A 22232-nucleotide genomic window follows, 5' to 3' on the forward strand; every position below is an offset into this window, starting at 1 on the left:
ACCCTCTGATCCAAGGCCTCCAGATTTTCTCAGTGTTCACCAGTATGGCTGACTGTAAATGGTTCATTCATCCTATTACTCTGTACACATCCCTTTGCAATATGACTTTTTTACTCCTCTGTGATATTGTGAATTATAGTAAGAAACATCTATTTGGTCTTTGGCTCCCATTCCTGGCACAGAGCTCTTAAATCCTTGGAAGTTCCTAAATTTGGAGAGCGATCAAGGTGTCTTTGGTTATGTTAATGAGGTGCCTTTGAAAGGCCCCTAGCAACCTAGAGCTGGGGACTGGTTGCCAGGGGAAACAAGCACACAAGTAGAGGGGTCGAAATTTCAATCCTATACCTGCCTCCCAACCTCTGGGAAAGGTAGGGTGTCTGAAGAGTCTAAGGAAAGTGATATGCTCAGTCTTGCAGGACAGAGCCCTTAACCTGTGAGATCCGACGCCATTTCCTGATAAATGGTGTCAGAATTAAGTTGAACTGTAGGACAGCCACTGGAGGTCAGAAGTGTCTGTGTGACAGCAGTGTGACAATAAAAGAGAAACACAATCAGGTCCTCTCATTGAAAGGCAGATTTTCATTCTCTTTTCTTAAGTCTGGGCTTGGTTGTATGACTTCACTCCGCTAAAGAGATATTTGAAAATGTGGTGCCTGCAGGGACTCGAAAAGTGGTTTCACAAAGCGCAACAGGGCTTGCTTTCTTCTGTTGTGCTTGGAATGCTGAGACCCTTGCTCTCTTCTGCTGTGCTGGGAATGCTGAGACGGTGATAGGAAGAAAACAAGCCCACCGGCTAGAGAGGCCATGCAGAGACAGACAGAAGACACGCAAAAGCCTGACTGAATCAGTCCAGTCCAGAAGAACCACCCTGACAACCCACAGAATCTTGAGAACTCATAAATCCCAACTGTTGAAGACACCAAGGTTGGTATGGTTCATGAAAGCAGCGAAGGCTACCTTACAGAGCCAGGCTATTCCTCCCTAGCCTGCTGATCTTTTATGACCTTGGCCTGATAGTCCTCACCTGAACACATAGCTGAAATGGAGCCCCTCGTTGGGGATTAAGTAACCCCCGTATCTGTAGGAAGCAGAATTAGCAACAAACACCATGCACTGGGAAAAACCAAAGCAGAATCCATAAACGTTCGCTTTTCGAAAGGCGTTCTTGAACAGCTTCTCCAGCTCAGTCTCAAAGGCTTCAATAAACTGCCTCTCCTTTCCAATCCCGGCGACAGTGCGGATATTACCCAGAGCTTCATTTGTAATCTGAAAAGTGGAAAAAAGTCTTGGGAATAAAAGAGCAGAAGTAACTACCCTCGTGACGTTTCAGCGGCTACGCGGACTCAATCTGGTGCAAATGGCCGAAGGCGGAACGTGTCTGCGGCAGAGGCATCATCTGGGAACACAAAGACCCTGAGTCGGTTAAACTCAAGTTCTACTTAACACTAACATGGACTTGTTGCCACTTCATCTAGAAGAGAGAAGGCGGAAAATGCACCCACGCTGATCCTTGAAAGCTTTTTAGCTCTTTCGTGAATGTATTTGAAATGTCTGAAATGATATCTTTAGATGTCTTCTGACACAAAAGATACTTAATAATGTGAGTTCAAAATATGATTGTATTTTCTTAAAAAATTAATCTGACCAAATATTATATAAGTATAAAGTTGATTTTTAGTCTATACTATGAATCCGTATTTGTTTCAACCTGTACGTTAGGGTAGATCAGCACTGTTTTGGAATTGGCATATCCTACCCTAAAAGAGCGCAAAGGTGGGCTACTCTTCTTGGCTTGTCTACTTGGGCAATGTTCACATTCCCTCTCTTAAGAAACAAAACCTAGATAACTGTAAATTTGTTAAAAGAGTAAAGGTGTGTGCGTGTGTATGTGTGATTCCTTATACCTGATAAATGTCTATGCTGCCATCTCCCCGCTTACCTGATAACCAGATACTCATTAGAACACACTTTTAAAAGTGCATCCTTGAAAACTAAGAATATTCGAGACCTAAACTGTACGTCATAGTTCTATTTGGGAAAGACATTTTTTAGAAGTCTAGCAGACACTAAAGTGTGAAAATCCCAAAGTGTGTGCCATTCAAAAGATGGTAACTCCTCTCTGTGGGGGCAGCGTGACCTGGGGAAACCACTTAGCTAAAAAACCAAGCAGACAGAAAACTGAAGTCTCCACTCCTGCGAATAAGAATATACAGAATTGGGGGGAGCCTGGGTGGCTCAGTGGGTTAAAGCTTCTGCCTTCAGCTCAGGTCATGATCTCAGGGTCCTGGGATTGAGCCCGCAAGCCTGCTTCCTCCTCTCTCTCCGCCTGCCTCTCTGCCTGCTTGTGATCTCTGTCTGCCAAATGAATAAATAAAATCTTAAAATATATATCTATATATACCGAATTGGGATGTGGAGAAAACAACCATCAGAGAGGATGCTGAATATGGAGCCCTCCCTGTTTGCCCCGCTGTTTCTCTACACCTGTTCGCACTCATCAGAGCTTCATTGTCACAGCCTTCGGGCCAAGGCACACACAAAAAAGGCTAGTGGGAGGCTTCTGGGGATGAACGTTTGAGGGCTAACGGCTTCCTTAAATCTCTCTGTACTGCTCATTCTTAATGGTTTGACAGCCACTGAGCTGTAAGCAGTTTGAAAATTGGGTCTGCTAGATTACCTGGCCGACGATCTCCAGAGCCTCCTTGTCTTGAGAGGCAAAGCCTGTCAGCATTCGGGTCTGTATGGCTCCTGATAAAGCCAAGAAGGGGAAGAAGCACAGTATGACCAGGCTTAGCTTCCAGCTAAAGTAGAAGGCAATGATCATGGCCACAGTGATATTAGTGAAGGAATTGACCATCATTCCGATTTGAGAGCCGGCTGCCTGCAAACCAAAAGCAATGAACCGATCTCAGACACACAGTCTCTCTTACCAAATTCCACTATGTGAAAAGGCAATCTTATACAAAAAAGAAAGTATTCTGATAAAATAAGCATAACATGATGTTTATACTTATACTTAGCCCTTCATAAGTATACAATTCCGTGGCATTAAATACATTTGGGCTTGTGTAACCATCACCACCATCAATGCCCAAAATCTTTTTATCATCTACAACAAGAACTCTGAACCCATTAAATAATAACCCCTTTTCCTTTCACTCCCCAGCCCCTGACAACCTCTATTCTACTTTCTGTCTCTATAAATTTGCCTCTTCTGAGTACCTAAGTGGAATCACACAATAGCCTTCTGTGTCCAGCTAATTTTACTAAGCATATCATTTTCAAGGTCCATCCACGTTGCAGCACATATGAGAATTCCTATTCCTTTAAAAGCTGAATAGTATTTCATTATATGTATATACTACATTGTGTTTATCCATTCATCTGTTGATGGACGCTCACGTTGTTTCACCTTTGGGCCATATGAATAATGCTGCTATGAACATTGATGTACAAATATCTATTTGTGTCCCTGTTTTTCTTCTTTTGGATATATGCCTAAGAGTGAAATTACTGGGTCATTTGGTAGTTCTATGCTTAAAAAGATGTTTTAAAATAATGAGCTCCCTAATGCATTTGAAGACTGGATTAATAAAAGTCCATTTTATTCATAGCTTTGTGGAAGCTCATCCAGTGACTGATTTCATTTCATGGGTGTCAGAGCTATAGCAGTCTGTATGAGATTAATTCAGCCCTAAGCAAGGGCTGCTTGTATGTCAGGTGACTATGCATTTGGTCTGCTTGAAACTACCCAGGACTTGGACTTATGGTAATCTTTTTGATTATTCAGTGAAGACTGATGCTTGTTCTATAATTATAGTTTTGAAATCTGTACAAGACTATTCTAAGAGCCCACTTTGATTCTTATTGAAGTTAACCTGCTCATTGGTACAAAATCACATGCTGACTTAATAACTAGCTGTTCCATCAATACAAAATGGACAAAAAGGATTCAGTCTCAATATAGGTGGAGAAGGGACATTCGTGGTAATTATTATTTACAATAAAAATTATTTCATGGTTTCAAATCTTCTTTCAGTTGCAACTATGCAGATGTGACCAAAGGTCGGTGTCTTCTGTGTAGAAAAGACTTGCATGGGTACAATTGCAAGATTTTTGTCAGGATTTTAGAGATTTTAGCATTATTTAAAAGATAAAGAATTCGAAACAATCACAGGTAAGCTATTAGGTAACAATAGGTACTAAGGAAGCGGTAGACAAGAATAATTTACATCTTTATTCTGTATTAAAGACTCATATGGAATATGAGCTCTCTCTCCCAAGAATTCCTATATATTGCTTATAACTTCCTTGAAGATAGGAATGAAAAGCTAAATTAAAAGTTTATATTTACACCTATATTTATAGCAGCGTTATCCATAATAGCCAAAAGCTGGAAGCAGGCCAAGTGCTCACTGACAAATGAATGAATAAACAAAATGTGGCCTATACAAACAATGGGTTATTATGCAAGCCTTTAAAAAGAAACGAAATTCTGACACATGCTACAACATGGATGAAACTTGAGGATGTCAAGCCAGGTGAAATACACCAGTCACGAAAGGACAAATATTATATGATTCTGCTTATATGAGGTTCCTGGAATAGTCAAATTCATTAAGCCAGCATGGGATGGTTGTTATCAGGGATTGAAGGGGTTGGGGGGAGAGGGGAAGTTAATATTTAATGGGTACAGAGCTTCTATTTGGGATGATAGAAGTTCTAGATATGGAGAGTGGTGGTGGTTCAATAACAGTATGAATATACTTAATGTCACCGAATTGTACACTTAAAAATGGTTACAATGATAAATTTTATGTTTTGTATATTTTACCACAGTTAAAAAGAACAAAAAAAAATTTCTGGTTGGCAAGGACAGTCAGGCATTATAGAGAATTTGGAAAATAGCTGCTAAGTTCTTTGGGATCTTATTATTTTGTTTTCTTTTACATTCTACTCAGTCAATATTTTTTAAAAATTTAGAAAGTAATACAGCTCAAGACATGTAAAATAGATTACATATACAACAATAAACATTTTCACAGGGGTGCCTGGGTGGCTCAGTGGGTTAAAGCCTCTGCCTTCAGCTCAGGTCGTGATCCCAGGGTCCTGGGATCGAGCCCCGCATCGAGCCCCGCATCGGGCTCTCTGCTCGGCGGGGAGCCTGCTTCCTCATCTCTTTCTCTCTCTCCCTGCCTCTCTGCCTACTTGTGATCTCTCTCTGTCAAATAAATAAATAAATAATCTTAAAAAAAAAAAAAACATTTTCACAAAAAAGGGACAAGTCTTGATATTGCTTTGTACTTCAATTTTTGTCACTTGGTATAACATAACCATCCCCCCAGATCATTACATTAATACCTTGAGAAATAGCTGCCTAATTTTCCTTCATCTGGATGTATTCACTCAACTATTTTCTTATTGGTGGATATTCAGGTAGTTTCCAGGGGATTTTTAGTGATTTTTGATCAATATAAACATACACTTGAATGCACATTGTCACAAAATAGGAGAGAATTTACTCATATGAATTTTAGTCAGAGAATTTGCAGACCTGATTATTCTCTAAAAAATGTCGGAAAAATTCAAACTGTAACCAATATTTTATGACATTGTCAGTTCCTCCTCATCTTCACAAATACAGGAAGTTGTCATTCATGGTAGTTTTTATTGAGTTGATAGGTGGAAAATGGTGTTTCATTGTTTAATTAGTATTTTTCTATTAATAAGGTTATACAATTCTTCATTTGTTCATTATCTCATTGCACTTCTTTTTTTGTTGTTTGTCCATATACCTTTTTTTTAAACCTTTATTACCTACTTTTTTTAATTCTCTGACCAATTTTAGGAGCACTACACCTGTTAGACTTACTAGGTATATTAATCCTTGTTACAAGTATTTTCATAATCATTTGTTTATACAAAAGTTTAAAGTTTTTATGTAGTCTGACAAGTCTACTTTATGTATTTTTGTCTTGTTTGTGAAAATCCCTTCTTCCTCCTCTTAGCACTCTACTCAAGTGTTTGAAAGTTCTAGTAATGAAATAAAATGAGAAAATAAAATAGTTGGTATAAGTATTGAAAAAGAAAAAATAGATAAATAATTATCTTTCTTTGCATATAGTTTGATTATATGCCTAGAAATTCAAAAGACTATATTAAATTTTTTAAAAATTAGTTAATAAGAAAACCTGAAAAAGTGGATGGCAATAAGATAAATATACAACTAAAATCTCAATCTATGACATTCATTCAGAATTGTGAAAAAATACATAAGAAAAAATGAACAAGATAGTGACATATTAATGTATCTGTGTATTATATTCTATACATAGCATATAGTATATTGTGTAGCTATAAATCTTACTAAAAACTAAAAATTCGGGACGCCTGGGTGGCTCAGTTGGTTAAGTGGCTGTCTTCTTCGCTCGGGTCATGATCCCAGGGTCCTGGGATCGAGTCCCGCATTGGGCTCCTTGCTCGGCGGGGAGCCTGCTTCTCCCTCTGCCTCTGCCGGCCACTCTGTCTACCGTGCTCACACTCGCTCTCTCTCTCTAACAAATAAATAAATAAAATCTTAAAAAAAAAAACAACTAAAAATTCTAGTTTATATGTTTCTCTTGGGAACTTTTAGTATCACAACAATCTTTGTGTGTGGGAGTCGGGGAAGTGTTGTGGCTGCATGGATGTATTCAGTGGGAATCAAAATTAATTTTTTGAAGAAGCCAAGATGATTTTAAATACATTAGAACAGTTAATGTCCAGGAATTAAAAAAAAGAATTTTGAGGAGGAAAAATTATTGTGCAAGGATCTACCTTACCAGATAATAAACTCTTATCATAAAGTTACATAACTAAAACAGGAAGGTCCTGGCACAGAATAAATCAAACTGATCAATGAAAGAGAAGAGAGAATCCCCATAGCTCCAAGTATCCTTGGGAAGTTGATATTCACAATGGGCAGGAGGATTTCAAATAGCTGGAAAATGAAATCTGCATTAAATTTTGGTGGAGGAATATTTTCTATCCAGCTTAGAGGGGAAAAAAAGGCAAGATTTCTACCTTACACCAATATTAAAATAAATTTGACCCTGGTTAGCAATCATATTTTAAAAAAGGTTTAACTGGGGTCCCTGGGTGGCTCAGTGGGTTAAAGCCTCTGCCTTCAGCTCAGGTCATGATCTCAGGGTTCTGGGATCGAGCCCCGCATCGGGCTCTCTGCTCAGCGGGGAGCCTGCTTCTCCCTCTCTATCTCTGCCTGCCTCTCTGCCTACTTGTGATCTTTCTCTCTCTGTCAAATAAATAAATAAAATCTTTAAAAATAAATAAATAAAACTAAAAAATAAAAAATGTTTAACAAAAATATTAGAGAAACTCTTAGAAACTTTTCATTTTTTTAAAGAATAAGAAAATTTTTGTAAGATGATCAGATGCTACTCTCTGAATTCAAGTGAGAGTGAATAACCTTAAAAAGCCCCTTGCAAATTGAAGGATGCAAAAATAGAAGCAATAAGGTGATTGCTTATTTATTTGATCTAAGCTTAAGAGTCTGGTAAACTGGACACTAGAATACTCAGATGGTAAACGTGAGATTGCTACATACTTTCTTCAAGCAGTAAGACAATGCATATTAAAACCCTTCAAAACAATTATACACTCTGAGCCAGTGATTATATTTTGAGAACAAAAAAATGATAAGGATATGCCAAGCTTGATGTAAAATTATGTAAGTTGCTTATAAAGAGGGAAAGCAGAAATACATTTAGATAAGGAATTCTTAAATGATGACACATTAAAATAATGGATTATACAACCATCAAAAATCTACTCTAGAAGAATATATAATTACTAAAATATGTTCACATCAGATTGTTGTAGGAGAAAAACAGAAAGATTACAAAACAATATGTAGAGTGTGACCCAAAGTCTATGAGAAACACATTTATGCCCAGAAAAAAGCTCTGAGGAAGAGGATCCCATGCTCCTCTGAAAGTCTCTCATACCATTGTCCATATTTTTGGTTGAGCTGGCTATGAGTCAAGACATACAGTACTCGGTTTTTCAATCCTGAGGGTTTTTCTTCCAAGAACCTCACAAATTGTGGTTTTCCTTTTTCGTCTTCCTTCCTTCCTTCCATCCTTCCTTCCTTCTTTCCTTCCTTTCCTCCTTCCCTCCTTCTATCCTTCCTTCCTCTCCCTTTCTTTCTTTTTATGCCCACAGAAAGTGAGCAGAGGTGCTGGGTGGCACATTTGACTCTCATCACTTTAATACAAACCCCTGGTTTTCTAAAAGCTTCGCCTCACCTTACACATGGATGAGTCACCTGAACGAGGAAGGCTGCAGGTTTTGGGGTCCAGAAATCACAGCTTTGTCTCTATGAGTGCCTCGGGATTCTTTTCTTCAGTTTCCGGATTGGCGGATTGGCGTTTACAGAGGCAACTAAGATCTCTTTTCCTAAGATTACCTGTCCACTGGGCACCTGTGTAAGGAGGCTTTGCTTCCACCTCTGGAGGGCGCCATTAAGTCTCATGGAATCTGAACCTCTGGGCCTAAAAATGATCTGAGGAATGAGTCTCAGGAAATTTCTCAGTTGTTAGACTCCCAGAAAAATTTACCCTGACAGATTTGACTCATGGCACTGATTCTGCACATTGCCTGAGAGAGACTGCTGTCCGTCAGGATGGTGGGAAATGTGGCTCTGGGACATCTCAATCCTGTGAGTTCTTATTTCATGGGAAACATATAGGTGATTATCCGAATGCTCAAAGGAAAAATGTTTACTCCAGTTAATAACATGCCTTGTCTCCCCCACTTCCCAAAGCTTACCCCTTGAACTTGGGAGGCATCCGTAGCAAGCCTTGTTGTTAGTGCCCCAGGACTATTTCTGAGATCATCAAACCAGCCAATGTCTTGCCCTAACATTGCTTTGAAACCGTATTTACGTAGCCTTTTTGTAAGGAGTTCTCCAGATTTAGCAAAAGCATATCCCTGAAACATAAAGGAGTCTTTAGTGATATTTTAACATGAAAAGGGAGGAAATAGCTAAATCACTTACTAAAAAATAAAATTCCTTACCTGCAGAAACTGAGTGCAAAAGGATACACAGCCCACTACTACAAAGAGCAGGCACACACCATTGATCTGTGACCTTTGTTCTTCTTTATCAGGAAGTGAAAAAGTCTTAAAATAGTAAGCAAAAATATCACTTTATTATTACAAACAAGAGCAAAAGAAATAAATACATTTAAAAGAAGTTTCTCTTAAGCATTGAGTTAAGAGAACATACTAGTAATTAAACCAAAGTTAGCTATGAGCATGTCTACTTTAATTCCCGTGGGAAAGAAAACTTGGCAAATGAAAACCAACAGCGATAATTTGCAGAATTTTGGTCTGATTTCTTAGCCTCATGTAGGCAATTGTGTTGGCTTTTCACTGATACAGATGAAAAATATGATTCAATATCTCAAATCCTTTATATAATAAGGCAAAGAAAAAAATGAAGGAAAGATGGAAGGAGGGAAGGAAGGAAGGAAAGAAGGGAATGTATCTGGAACAAAGAGAGTCATCATGATTTCTGTCCTTCTCAAATAGTAGAAGCAATAAAGATGATTTTCCCATTCAGGTACCATACATATATGTATGTATATATATAGACATATATATGTATATGTATGTATACCAATATATATATGTGAATCATAGCATCATTAAAGTAGCTATCAAGGCATTAACTGGAACTAGTTTTCTATCCATCTAAGGTTGTTCTTTCTAAATCAGGGGAAGTTGAAAACATCCTTCCACCCACACACCCTCCCCCCCAAAAAAAACCACTCTGGAAGTTGTGAATGGGGTGTTTTGAGTGTGTAATTAGGAGCAGACTATACTTTATGAGCATACTCTGAACTTGCAGACGTATGCTCAAGCAAATGATTGGGGACTCAGCTGTTGCAATAAGACAAGGGGAGAACAGCTACATATTCTAATGCCATTGCTCTATATGGAAATGGATTTCAGGTACAACAAAACCTCCTATCTTGAGTTAAGTGAGGGAACTCTGAGTTCAGAAAAAGTATGCACTGGACAGCCTTATTTATTGTTCTAAGTTAATTTAAGTAACCAGAACAATCCTAACAAGCCGTTGCTCAAAAGAAACCATTTATTCAATAAAAATGTATTGAGTGCCTGCCACATACCAGATAAATCTCTTGAAAACAATGTATACCACTCCATTAACAAATCCTTTTTTGTAAAGCAAAGTAACCTATTCAAATCATCACAAATTCCAAAGTGGAGGGAGGGATTCTAGATTAAAGATTTACTGTTTCTAGGGTCTTCATGGTTCTTAATACTGGTGGAAGTGGGATCAGAAGATTCCATGGTCATTCTTCCCAGCACAGAATAACTCATACGTTTACAGAGTTTACTAATTTAGGGATTTAAAGACCCGTTTTTTTGGTTTTAAAAATCACTATACAGGGGTGCCTGGGTGGCTCAGTGGGTTAAAGCCTCTGCCTTCAGCTCAGGTCATGATCCCTGGGTCCTGGGATGGAGCCCCGCATCGGGATCTTTGCTCAGTGGGGAGCCTGCTTCCTCTCCTCTCTCTCTCTGCCTGACTCTCTGCCTACTTGGAATCTCTGTCAAATAAATAAATAAAATATTTTTTTAAAAATCACTATACAAATCCCCCAAACCCCAAACTGTGATTCCACAATTCCCATTGCTCCCTCATGTCACCTATTATAATCATGGACTATAGGACCATAGAAGTGCAGATTAGTCAGCTTAACTCTTATTTTATAGATGGAAAACTAGAGCCCAAAATATCAAACTTCCTATCCAAGTTCATTTAGCTAGTGGTTATTAGATAAGGAAATGTCTATTTTTCTGATTCCACTGGTTTTCTTCCTGGCAGGCTCTCTTGGCTCCTGGCATTACTCATCTTCTCTGTATCAAACAAGTATTTGGCTAATATTAGATCCACACGACCGTCCAGTTCAAGACTGGGCATCTGTCTATCCATAACCTTTTTCACAAAATTCTACCCCATGAGTCCTTTGTATATTCTTGTTGAAATGCAATCCAAAAGGCCACCTATCCATAGGTTTCCCTATGATACATTTGCCATTTTTGTAATGATAAGTTTGTTTAAGGAGAAAAGAAACATTCACTAAACTCTTGATATTTACCAGATGCCAAATGTGTTACTTAGCCTACTTTAACTTAAATGAAGATTTCCTTAAGTTAGGCTTCTTAAAACAACCCAGTAAGGTAGATTTTCTTGCCCCTCATTCCAGATGAGGAAACTAAGACTCATCAAGGAAAAGCCACTTGTTCAAATGCTCACAGAGAATACAGAGCAGAGATCCAGGGCTGGCTGGCTCCAAAGTTCATGTTTTCTCCTAGCAGGCTACATCCGCATTGCTGTGCTCGGAATACTTGTACACTTTCCAAGTCAACTAGACCCATGGAAAGTGAATCAGATAAATTATGTTTTATGTGTGCATCGATGCCTCGCTCGATTAACAACCAGGCTCCTCAGTGTCCAATCATTCGCTGGGTCTACATTCCAAACTGTGTTCTCAATACACCAAATGTGAACATTGTGCCCTTTAGGTATGTCAGGATGAAAATAGCGTAATTACAAACAGACTATTATCTGACTCATGATTATACCCTGTGAAATGAAAGTATCATGAATCTGCTGATGAATATGTGGTAATTATGCTAAGAGACAAACAGAAATGATCTTCTTTATCAGAGAGGGAAAATAGTACTTCGTTTAGCATCATTCACTTAGCAAATATAACCCTGTGAGAACATTAACCGTGAGCAGACTTTGGATTTCGCCAACTAGATCCTGTTACTCTGGTACTGCAACCCTTAAGCTAAAGGCTTAAGCTGAGTTTTTCCTAGGATTTCTGGTTGTGACCTGAAGAATCACAGAGACTATTCTCACTACCAGCAATGCGGGGGATGCTCTAGGAGAACAGGGGTTAAAAATTTGAAAAATCAATTTTTTCTAACTTGGCCACTTCATAAACTAATAGGGCTGGAAGGTATCTTAGAAACCATTTTTGTCAATCCTTCCTTTTATCGTTGAGGAACCCAGGGCCCAAAGAAATGGCATGGTGCCACCCCAGGGCATATGGTGCTTGAAAAGCATCTAGAAGACCTAGTTTCAGAAGAAAAGATCTCCTGGTTGGGAATCCAGCACTCTTTCCACAATAGCTCATATAAGGGTTTGGGTAAGGCTGAGTAAATGTATTCTTCGCCCTGTTTTTCTAAGAAAGTGATGATCAGGAAAGAAGATAGTATCCCAGATTTTTTTTTTAAGATTTTATTTATTTATTTGACAGAGAGAGAGATCACAAGTAGGCAGAGAGGCAGGCAGAGAGAGAAAAGGGGAAGCAGGCTCCCTGGTGAGCAGAGAGCACAATGCGGGGCTCGATCCCAGGACCCTAAGATCATGACCCGAGCCGAAGGCAGAGGCTCAACCCACTGAGCCACCCAGGGACCCCCCAGATTTACTTTTAAAAGCAAACATCTAGAACTTAGTTGGGTCTTTACAAAATTCAATCGTATCCACCACCCCTCCTACATCTATCTCATTACTGCTCAGTGAGATGCATTTCCAGAGCCTTTCCCTACTAGAATGTCAGCGTAATGAGAGCAAGGAGGGGCTTTGGTTTTCTTGTTCCTCCCTCTATCCTCAATCCCAGCAACGATGTCTGTCTGACAAACAATAAGTGACTCATAAACATTTGCTGAATTATGGGTAGAGTTCTGTGTTTAATGTCTGTCTTCCTCATAGACTAGAAACTCTATTACAGAAGCCAGCATGATTGAATGCAATCCCAAGTTCCTAGCACAGTGTCTATGGGAGACAACCAGCAAACATCTGTTGAGTAAGTAAAAGAAAATTTCCATTATATTTAGGATATTGTGTTTACCAGAAAGTAAGGAATATAAGTTAATTATTTAAAAGATTGTCATCACAAAGGCTTTCACACAACCAGAAAATTCAATTTACCAGGGTTGAAGGGCCCAGTTTCCAATTTCCTACCTCTCCGAAATTACCATGATTTCCTCACTTACCAGAAGGGGGCAGAATGGAAATTAAAGCAGGGGCTGGGGCCCTCCTGACACAATTGACTTGATTTTGTTTGTAGACTATCCAACTCTTTCTGTATGATTCGTGCCCGTGGGGACATTATTCCAGTCAGGACCTCTTCCAGAGAGGCCACCAAAGAAAGAGAAGTAGAAGGGAAACTAACGCTCAGGACTCTTGGCAAGCTCTGACAGTCCGGTGTGCTGGCAAATTCTTCAATCTAGGCTTCGGAAAAGCTCTGTTCTAGTCCTGGCCCTACCACCTAAGTCCTGTTTCACTATGAACAAATTAATAAAGTTATCTAGATTCTAGGTTTTTCTCCTTGTTAATCTTATGGGACCTGTGTATGTGAGTAAATTTCAACTAAAAAACCTGGCAGCATTTCAATAACTAATTTTACAATGAGAGTTTTATTAGAACCTGGCTCTCCAGTCACGTTGGATTTGAATCCCAGATCCATTATTTGCTATCTGAAGTTCTGTATACCTTGGTAAGCTTTTTTGGAAAACAGGAACAATAAGAATATCTACCTGAGGCGGTTACTAGGAAAATTGAGTGACCTATTATATTTAAAGTGCTTAGATAGTGTCAATTCATGCTTATAGTTATTATTTTTGATTGTAGCAGTGAAGTCAGATGGAGACTATCAAAATGCCTAGGAAGTGAAAGATTGAAATAAGCTTATTCTTTATCCATGCCTTGATTTACTTCTCTCTTCCCTTTCCTGTTTCCTCCCCCACCGGCCATTTCAAGGGTGCAATCAGCAGAGCAGACAATTCTACAACGTGCACTCACACCTGCTTTTATAAGCCAACTTTGCACCTCAGCTGTTTCAGCAAGATCAAAACGACCCTAAAATTCTTCTGTATTATTCAAGAACCTGCTTTGCATTCTGATTTTGTGTGCATCTAGGGAAATTGCCGTCTCCTAACACTACATTCGCAGCCACATTGCAGCTTTTTTACAGACACGACTGGATGAGTATCCTGCCAGTCCAAACGAGAGTGCCTAGCTTCGTCTTCTTATCTTCTGTGTATGGAGACTCGGGGCACTTTGAATCCTTTAGAGATGATGAAAAGAAAGCTAAATCCATTAAAATACTGAGCCAACCCATCAAAAATGACAATATCCACTGATGGAAAAACAAAAAAATATCAGAAGATTAAAGCTAATCCATCTGTTCACTTACCCCAAGAATCTGGCTGAATAAAAAGGCATAGAGTGGTGTGACCGACCCATTGACAGCAGCCCCCACGGCCCCTACCAGCATGTAGGGCCACTCTGGAGCATTGAATTTTAGAATCCTCCTAACCGGGGCAGGTTCAATTTCTTCTTCCACAGGAATGTCCTTGTCCTTGAGGGGAAAATAGGGTACATTAGTCACTCAAGGTACACGCAGATATTTTTGCCTATGTTCTTTTCTTATACAGCAGACCCTCTGGTATTCACAGATTTAAAAGTCATGGTTTGATTGGTTATGAGTGACCTCTAAGTTCTATGAGATGCTGTGATTCATTGTTTTGTAAGAAATGGTTTTGAATTGCTTGAGACCACGCTGTGACTTGGAAGGGACACACTTGGTGGGTACTCAACTGAAGGTGAACTTGTGGTTTCCATTTTGCAATTAGATATTTATTTATCTATTTATTTAGATAAATTAGATATTTATCTATTTCACAATTAGATATTTATTTATTATTTATTTCATTTCACAATTATTTATTTATTACCTCCAGGGGAGTAATAAATATGTTGGATCTTTGAAAAAAGTAACCCTTCCAATTTATAAAATTTTTTGGGCTATGGTGTTGTTTACATAATTGAGGACTCGTAAAAATTTCAAGGTGAATCCTTCGTAAATGGTAAAGTTCTCCAATCTAGTAACTGACTAAAGTGCTAGGACAGGGCAGTGTATCTGAAACAAGGCAAAGTAATTATTAAAATGTATTAAATGGTGTCAACAGTTACCATTGACATGCTTTCTATAAGATTTCCCTTAATTAGTGCCCAGAAGTAAATGGTAATCCAAAAAAAAAAAAAAGAAAGAAAGAAAGAAAATGGTAATCCATTCAGGATTTCTCAATTCTACATATTCTTTACAAGGCGTGAAAACTGTTTTAATAATTCCCTATTCTGATCTCTTTAGTTGTTGTCATTGAAGTGCCAGAGCTAACAAATTTTTGTCCTCTTTAAAGTAAATATTATAATCAGAATCCCATCATTTTTACTATCATTTTTCCTCGCTATAGATATTACTCAGTGCATGATTTGTAGGACTAATCAATCATTTGTTAAATTTATTACTGACTTCACTTAAGAAAGGATTTTAGGTGGCTTGTATAGATTTGCATTGATTTTTTTTACTCTTTCTATCAAAATATACAAAAATACATCAAATTGACTACAAAACTATTAATTAGTGTTCTGTTTCATTAACACATGATAATTTACCCTTTAGGTAGTCGAATGTCAGGAACAGGCAACAGCAAGGAAATTCAAATACTCTCCTTTTGCTTCTAAAGTCAAAGACCATATTACCAATTTAGTTTAAATAAAACCTTGTGTCATGTTATGTCATTATCACTGCAAGCCAACTAGGGTGGAAGACAGCTTGGAAGGTGATGGATTTCTTATTGCCTCCATTGCAAATTCTCTCCTGGCCTGCTCTCAACATTTGCACTTGTCACTATACATTCATGCAGCAAATCCTTCTGTTGAATAATTTCATCTCTGACAACCTGTTAACTCTATAAATCAATTCCAGGGGGAAGAAGAGGGACTAGAAAAGCATGAGTAGAACAAGTAAAGAAAGAACAAGGTTCTTGGATGAGCCAGTGTAGCCACCTATGGAATATATTTAGCTCTCTGGGGCTCAGTTACCTCATCCTCAAAATGAGAGAGTTGGATTAAGTTGTTTGGGGAAGACAACTCTCTATGTGTGTCTTGTGTTTCTTCACATCTTATGCAGACGCGCTGACTACCTCTATCCAGACTATTTTTTCAAGGACATTTGCATAGCAAATAGCCTTAGAGGACAGAGATGATATCTCCAACCCAAGAAAAGAGCAGATGTGTTTACTGTCCATTATAAAACAATCAAGCTCCTCCAGCTCAGGATTCCCCCCCTGTAACAACTCCCCTTTGTTTGCTGGTTATCAACGGTCCTTGTTAAATCTGGGGGTTGGGCTGGGAAACCAGTGCAAATGATAAACTCTGGATACTATTCTTCCTGTGAGTAATAAAGTTTTTTTGTCTCTAGCTCAGGACACTTGCATATTCTGCCAGCACCCATGAAATTGTGTCAGGCTAACTTGGAAGCTTGCAATCGAGCAAAATGTAGACCCTTTACCATTCTAGATGGTGGTTAGTGTCCAGACAAGGATGTTTGCTGGACTTACTGTGGATCAATGATTAAAAATACAGATTCCTGAGTCCCCATCACCAGAAATTCGAATTTAGTAAGCCTGAGTATGAATCTGTGTTTTAAAAATACTCCTCGGGTAATTCTAACAATAAAGCCCAGTCTGCGAGATTCCCAGCAGTATGTAATCTCCAAGACTCCTTCTGGAGCAGAATGCCCAGGATTCCATGATTATAGACTTGGGAAGTATCAGATGTGCTGTACATTCAGGCACATCAAACTCCGACATTTCCCGGAACCAGGGCCCTATGAGACAGCCCACTCACAGCCCAACATAACAGAAATTTCCCTGGCTTTCTGATTCTTGAAGGTATCCCTAACCCTAAGCAAAAATACCTGAGACATGTAAAAATAATACAAAGTGATTTTTTTCCAGTAGTTATCATTCCAAGATAAACTAACAGGAGACAAAATTTAATTGATTTGAATAATTATCTTTTAGCTTCCTTCACTAGATATTGGACTTTATGGGAAACTGTCCCCTGATCCACCCCCCAAAAAGATGCACCATCAAGCCTGAATGATGCAAAAACTAGAAAACCTGCCCCTGGGTAACTGACTTCTGATTGACTTATATGATAAAGCTTAAAAAAATAGTAAGGGAATTAAAAAAAAAAGAATAGTGGAAGAATAGAAGAAGACAAAATATAAAGTCATTGTGTATAGATTTTTTCCTTTGATTTTTGCAAAGCTAAAGACAAATTTAGTCTTCTAAAAAAGCTAAAGATGATTTATTCATCTTCCTTGCATCCATGGCAAAGCAGTAACTCACAGAAAGAGATGAAATTATAAAAGTTGAGAGGTTTCCTTTATTGTAGCAAGGTCAAGTTGCACCATGCATATGTGTTTATTGCATGTAAAGAAGTATCCTGCTAGCAACTCCAGTGCAGGGAGAGGGATGGTGGCTCTTGTTCATCTTTGCATCCATAACACAATCCTTGGCACACAGCAGATGTACGATCAATATTTATTGGATGAAAGAATGAATGAAACTTTCATGCCCGTGGTGCATACATGCAATGAAACATTTACTTTAAAAAAAAACACTGAGCTCTCCGACTATGCAGATGGTTCAGTGGTGGATATTCCTTCCTTCCATCTCCTCTTATAGGTCAGGTGAAAATATAACTTCCTACTTAAATCTTATGTCCTACTTTCTAAACAGTGTTATGCTGGTTTCTGTGTGCCAATCCATCCGGACCTCCTGCCTCAATAATGACTTTAAGATTTGATGATAAGAAATGGTAACTATGACAAAGGAACAGAGGTTCTCCCAACGGACACATACTGAAAGTCATTTGTTAAGTGTCCTGTCTCTGTCCTCTTACAGAATACTTAAACTCTATCTTCTAAGTTGGCTGTGATGGGTTTCAAATGTGTGACCTTGGCTTGAACTCCTATAGATTCTACTTCATTAGTTTCCCTGAGAGACATGCCTCCATATCAAAGACTGGCACCTCTGGTCTGTAGGTTCCCCCTAATCCTCCATTTAATTTTATCAGCATCATAGCTAAGATCTGACTCCAGTTATGGGAGCCCAAAGCACAGCTCAGAGAGTGGGAAGAAACAGGCTGCAGTCTTAGCTCTGTTACCAGCTAACTAGGAGACCTTGGTCTCATGTAACCCCACTTAGTGTCTGGAAATACAATCTTCTCATGCAACCATCTCTTCTAAATGCCCAGAGTCAAAACTCTAAGAGACCACAAGGTGGAGATAATTCCTTTATGTAAGTAAACTTTTTGCATTGCAACATAAGATAGAACACTTCCCAGTCAGCAGATAAGGTTAGAACTCCTCCATAAAATGAGAAAAAGAAAGGATTTTGCCAGTATTGGTCTTTCTGGAATTCAGTTAACTTTTAAAATTCTTTAAAATCTACTTAGGATTAGAATATCCCACATATTTAAAGTACTTTAAAGTATTACGTGGGATTAAAAAATTCCATAAATTAAATGGTATTTATTCCACTGTTTCTTTTTAAAAAATTGGTGGGGGCACCTGGGTGGCTCTGTTGGTTAAACATCCGACTCTTGATTTTGGCTCAGGTCATGATATCAGGGTCCTGGGATTGAGCCCTGCATGGGTCTTTGCACTCAACATGGAGTCTGCTTGAGGATTCTCTTTCCCTCTCTCTCTACCCCTCTCTGCCCCAAATAACTAAATAAAATCTTTTAAAAAATGTGTTCATTTAAATCTAAAAAACTAAAATTTAAATCTAAAATACTCTAATATCATTACCATACAAATGAGTACATTAATATAAGCATAAGATCTTATTTTCTCAGAGCTTCAGCAAGATCACAGTGGCTTCCCTTTTTCCCCCTTCTTCCTTCTCTCTTCACTGGAGAGAGAATATAAAGTGACATCTTTTAAACATGACATTGATTTACATTCAAATGAGTTTATTATTCCATTCTAATTTACAATACTGAGAAGTAGACTATTATATAGAGCATTTTTACTTCTCTAAAACTGGTCTGTATGTTTGATTTAGGTTTCCTCTTATTTAAATGGTTCCTTTCTAAGTTTCCTCCATATCATGAGAACCCTGTGGCAATCTGATCTCCAGATTTCCAGGAATCTATCTCTGTATCTGTGCGGGGCCACCTGCCAATTTCAACAGCAAGAGCAGAATCAAATTTTCTTCTTTTCCTTTCTCCCTTCTTCCCTTCTCTTCTTCCCCTCCTCCCTCCCTCCTTCCCTCCTTCCTTCTTGCCTTCCCTCCTTCCTTCCTTTCTGTCTTGCTTTTGTTGTCAAATAGTTATAGAAACTAGAAAAACAAACCATAATGCAGAATTCAAATATGATTGGCACTCTTACATTTGAAATCTCAATGTAGTGTTTGCTTCTTTGTCCCGTGGAGCTTTACTTATATAAGGCGTCTTGTTGTTGTTAATGGCAGCACCATGCAAATAAATGAAATACCTATCTCTAGATCTAGAAAAAGAGTTGAGTCCTTAATGGCAAGATGCAGTAAATAACCATGTTTGCTAAATGTGTTTTCTCTCTCTTCTGCTCCTGAGAAAAAGTGTTTTTCTATGAAATTTGTTTAAACCAACTCTATTGGATATTGAGACATCTATGTATTCATTCCTAATGATTAGAACCAAGAAAGCCTTCATAATCCTTCTGTCATAGTCATAATATCATAAGGAAGACTGTACTTTATTCCACATTTGTCACTGTGAACAAAGGTTTATAATTATTTCCAAAACAGATTCTCATTTTAAATTTTTTAAAGACAGTTTGAGATGACATCAGGCATAATGGATGTGCTTGTAATTGAAATATTCCCTGACTTGCTTGCTTTGATAAATCTTGCAGTTTCAGCTTTACTGAACTGTAGAAATTCAATTTTTCATCCTAGTTTTAGAATCTCCTGATATCTTAATGGGGCATTGGCCTAAGTGCCCAAGGGGATACAAACACAAATAATATATAGTCACTAATTTTAAGAAGCTGTAATTAAGGAAAGGAATAAGACCCCAAATGAGACTCAATAAGAAAACTGTCGTGAAAAGGTTCAAATGAAGAGTTAGTGGGGGGTTGAAAGTGAGACTCTCAGTGGGAGAATGAAGTGCAGACATTAGGAAAGGCTTTGGGGAGGGGGATGATGGGCACCTGCTGTGAAGGTAAGATGCCCAAGACAGCTTTGAGGACCTGCATCCTTAGGGAGAAATATTGCTGTATCTGTTGATTCCTCTCCTGTTTCTTTCAATTTTTGGTGTTGTTTTGAACTATATTAACATTAATAGTGTTAATTTTAGATGTATCCTAAAAAAGTTATGGTAAAACTACGAGAGGTAAACAACTGTCCATAAAACGTAATTAGCCTCTGTTCATTCAAAAATTGCAATACCTTGTATAAGGGCTAATGTTCTCAAATACCTTCGGGGAATAAGCACTTCTGCCAAGGTTGTTATAATTTAAGAAGATTTAAAAATTTGAGGAAAATTGTTTTTCAAGTATTCTTAAAAACTTTTAAAATTGTACATATATGATCAAATAATCTAAACACATGTAATTTGTGTCTGTTTCAATGGTTCATCTGAAAACTATCAATTAACCGTTATAGTCCAGTTTCAGTTACCAGATGTTCTTACAGTAATTAATTACTCTGCATTTCTTTTAATACATTGTGTAGAATTTAGAGTTTTCATCACATCCTCATGGATTCTCCCATTTAATCTGACCTAGTGAACATTACTGTATCTGTGCCTTGAAAACTCATATTCTCAGGTTTAAAGGTCATGCAGTAGTCCCCAGGAAAGACTGCCTCTGCTTCCCAGAGCGACTGGTGCCTGACCTTTCTGTCTTCTTCGTAAGTAGACTTGTGATCTACAACAGCTAATGAAGGTTCGTGTACCAGGTAAGAAAGCTGAGACCTGGAGCGTTCTCGGATGGAAGCTCTGAAAATAAACAGAAATATGAAAGAGTCCATAGGTTATGGGCAAGTTGGAACAGGACTTACTTACATCACAGGAGTCAAATAAACAGAAAAGTTTGCAGGTAACATTGCAACCAGGCTTCCTTGTTAGATTTCGCGGAATTCTTCCTGCAGTGTAGCTGTTTAAATTTGACCCTGACCTAGACTCTGATTCAGAGGGTGCTCAAGGAGGGAGGGAGAGAAGGAGAGGAAAGCTGCCCCACCCGTCTACCAACAAAAAGTCCAAGATTCAAATCCATTCGGAATCCACGTGGTCGGCTGATTGCTACCATGGCAACAGACCAGCCCCTTTACCTTCCTTTTGGTTGTAGGTTGTAGTTTTGGAAACCTCTTTCTCTCTCTAGTTACACCTGATGTTTACTCTAGTGTAAGGCGACCTGGATACAAATGAGCTAATAGGAGGAAAATGGGGCCCCTACTGAGATTTTCTTCTTCTTCTTTTTAAAGATTTTATTTGCTTATTTGGCAGGGGGTGGGGGATGCGGAGAGAGCACAAGCAGGGGGAGCAGCAGAGGGAGAGGGAGAAAGTGATAGAGGCAAGCTGAAGATGAGCGGGGGTCATTACATTATCAAAACACCTCATCTGCAATAAGAAGGCATAAAGAGAGAGCCAGAGCCGAGGAGCTAGATGGACCCACCCACAAATCCCTCTCCCTCATTTGTATCCAAGTGAAGTTAGACAAAGACCAACGGGTCAGGTGGCGCTTGCCTATTATACCTGCTCAACTAGGCCCCTGAAGAAGCACCAACACATCCCTTCATTCCTCTGCTTCATTCCCACATCCTGTTAGTGGCACCGCCACCCTCTTAGTCACCCAGGTGCAGCGGGTGTGTGTGTCTTGAGTCCTTCCTCTTCCTTGCTCTTGCACATTCACACTCTTGCCAAATCTCATAATGATTGGGCCTGAACCCACTCCTCACCCCACCTCCCTGCTATCAAACTGCCGTCTGGGACACCTCAACCGCCTCCCGCCTGGCCTGAGGCTCTCCAGCGATAGAGTCGCTTCTTTGAGTTAGTTCCCTAAGGTCAAGAAGTCTTCAGCATGCAGGAGGAATGGGCATGTGTCAACTGGACAGAGCAGAGTGCATGGTCAGGCTGAGATGTAAGGTCATGGGCCTAGAGAGACGCTAAGAGCATTGGAAGCCATGGTAGAGTGTATGGAAAAGGAAACATGGCTGACGTCTTCCCAGTTATGAGCATGGCAGAACACATCCTTGTCCCTTCTGATTTCTACTACCTGACTCTTACATTTCTT

At 38.9% G+C, this 22232-nt stretch overlaps 1 protein-coding gene across 2 annotated transcripts in view; it reads right to left on the bottom strand.

The window, feature by feature from the left end:
* The window catches only part of LOC111142692 (ATP binding cassette subfamily B member 11), a 95258-nt gene that overhangs the window by 9768 nt on the left and 63258 nt on the right, over positions 1–22232 (bottom strand). For both annotated transcript variants that reach the window (XM_022495988.1, XM_022495990.1), the window contains 6 exons: positions 20836–20938; positions 14298–14462; positions 9076–9180; positions 8827–8988; positions 2678–2881; positions 1025–1266 (listed from right to left, as the gene is read on the bottom strand). In XM_022495988.1, the coding sequence (XP_022351696.1) occupies positions 1025–1266; positions 2678–2881; positions 8827–8988; positions 9076–9180; positions 14298–14462; positions 20836–20938 (981 nt within the window). The remainder of the gene's footprint in view (positions 1–1024; positions 1267–2677; positions 2882–8826; positions 8989–9075; positions 9181–14297; positions 14463–20835; positions 20939–22232) is intronic.

Source organism: Enhydra lutris, unplaced genomic scaffold, assembly GCF_002288905.1.
Source record: "Enhydra lutris kenyoni isolate GAN:26980312 unplaced genomic scaffold, ASM228890v2 scaffoldscaffold1, whole genome shotgun sequence".
Lineage (NCBI taxonomy): Eukaryota > Metazoa > Chordata > Mammalia > Carnivora > Mustelidae > Enhydra > Enhydra lutris.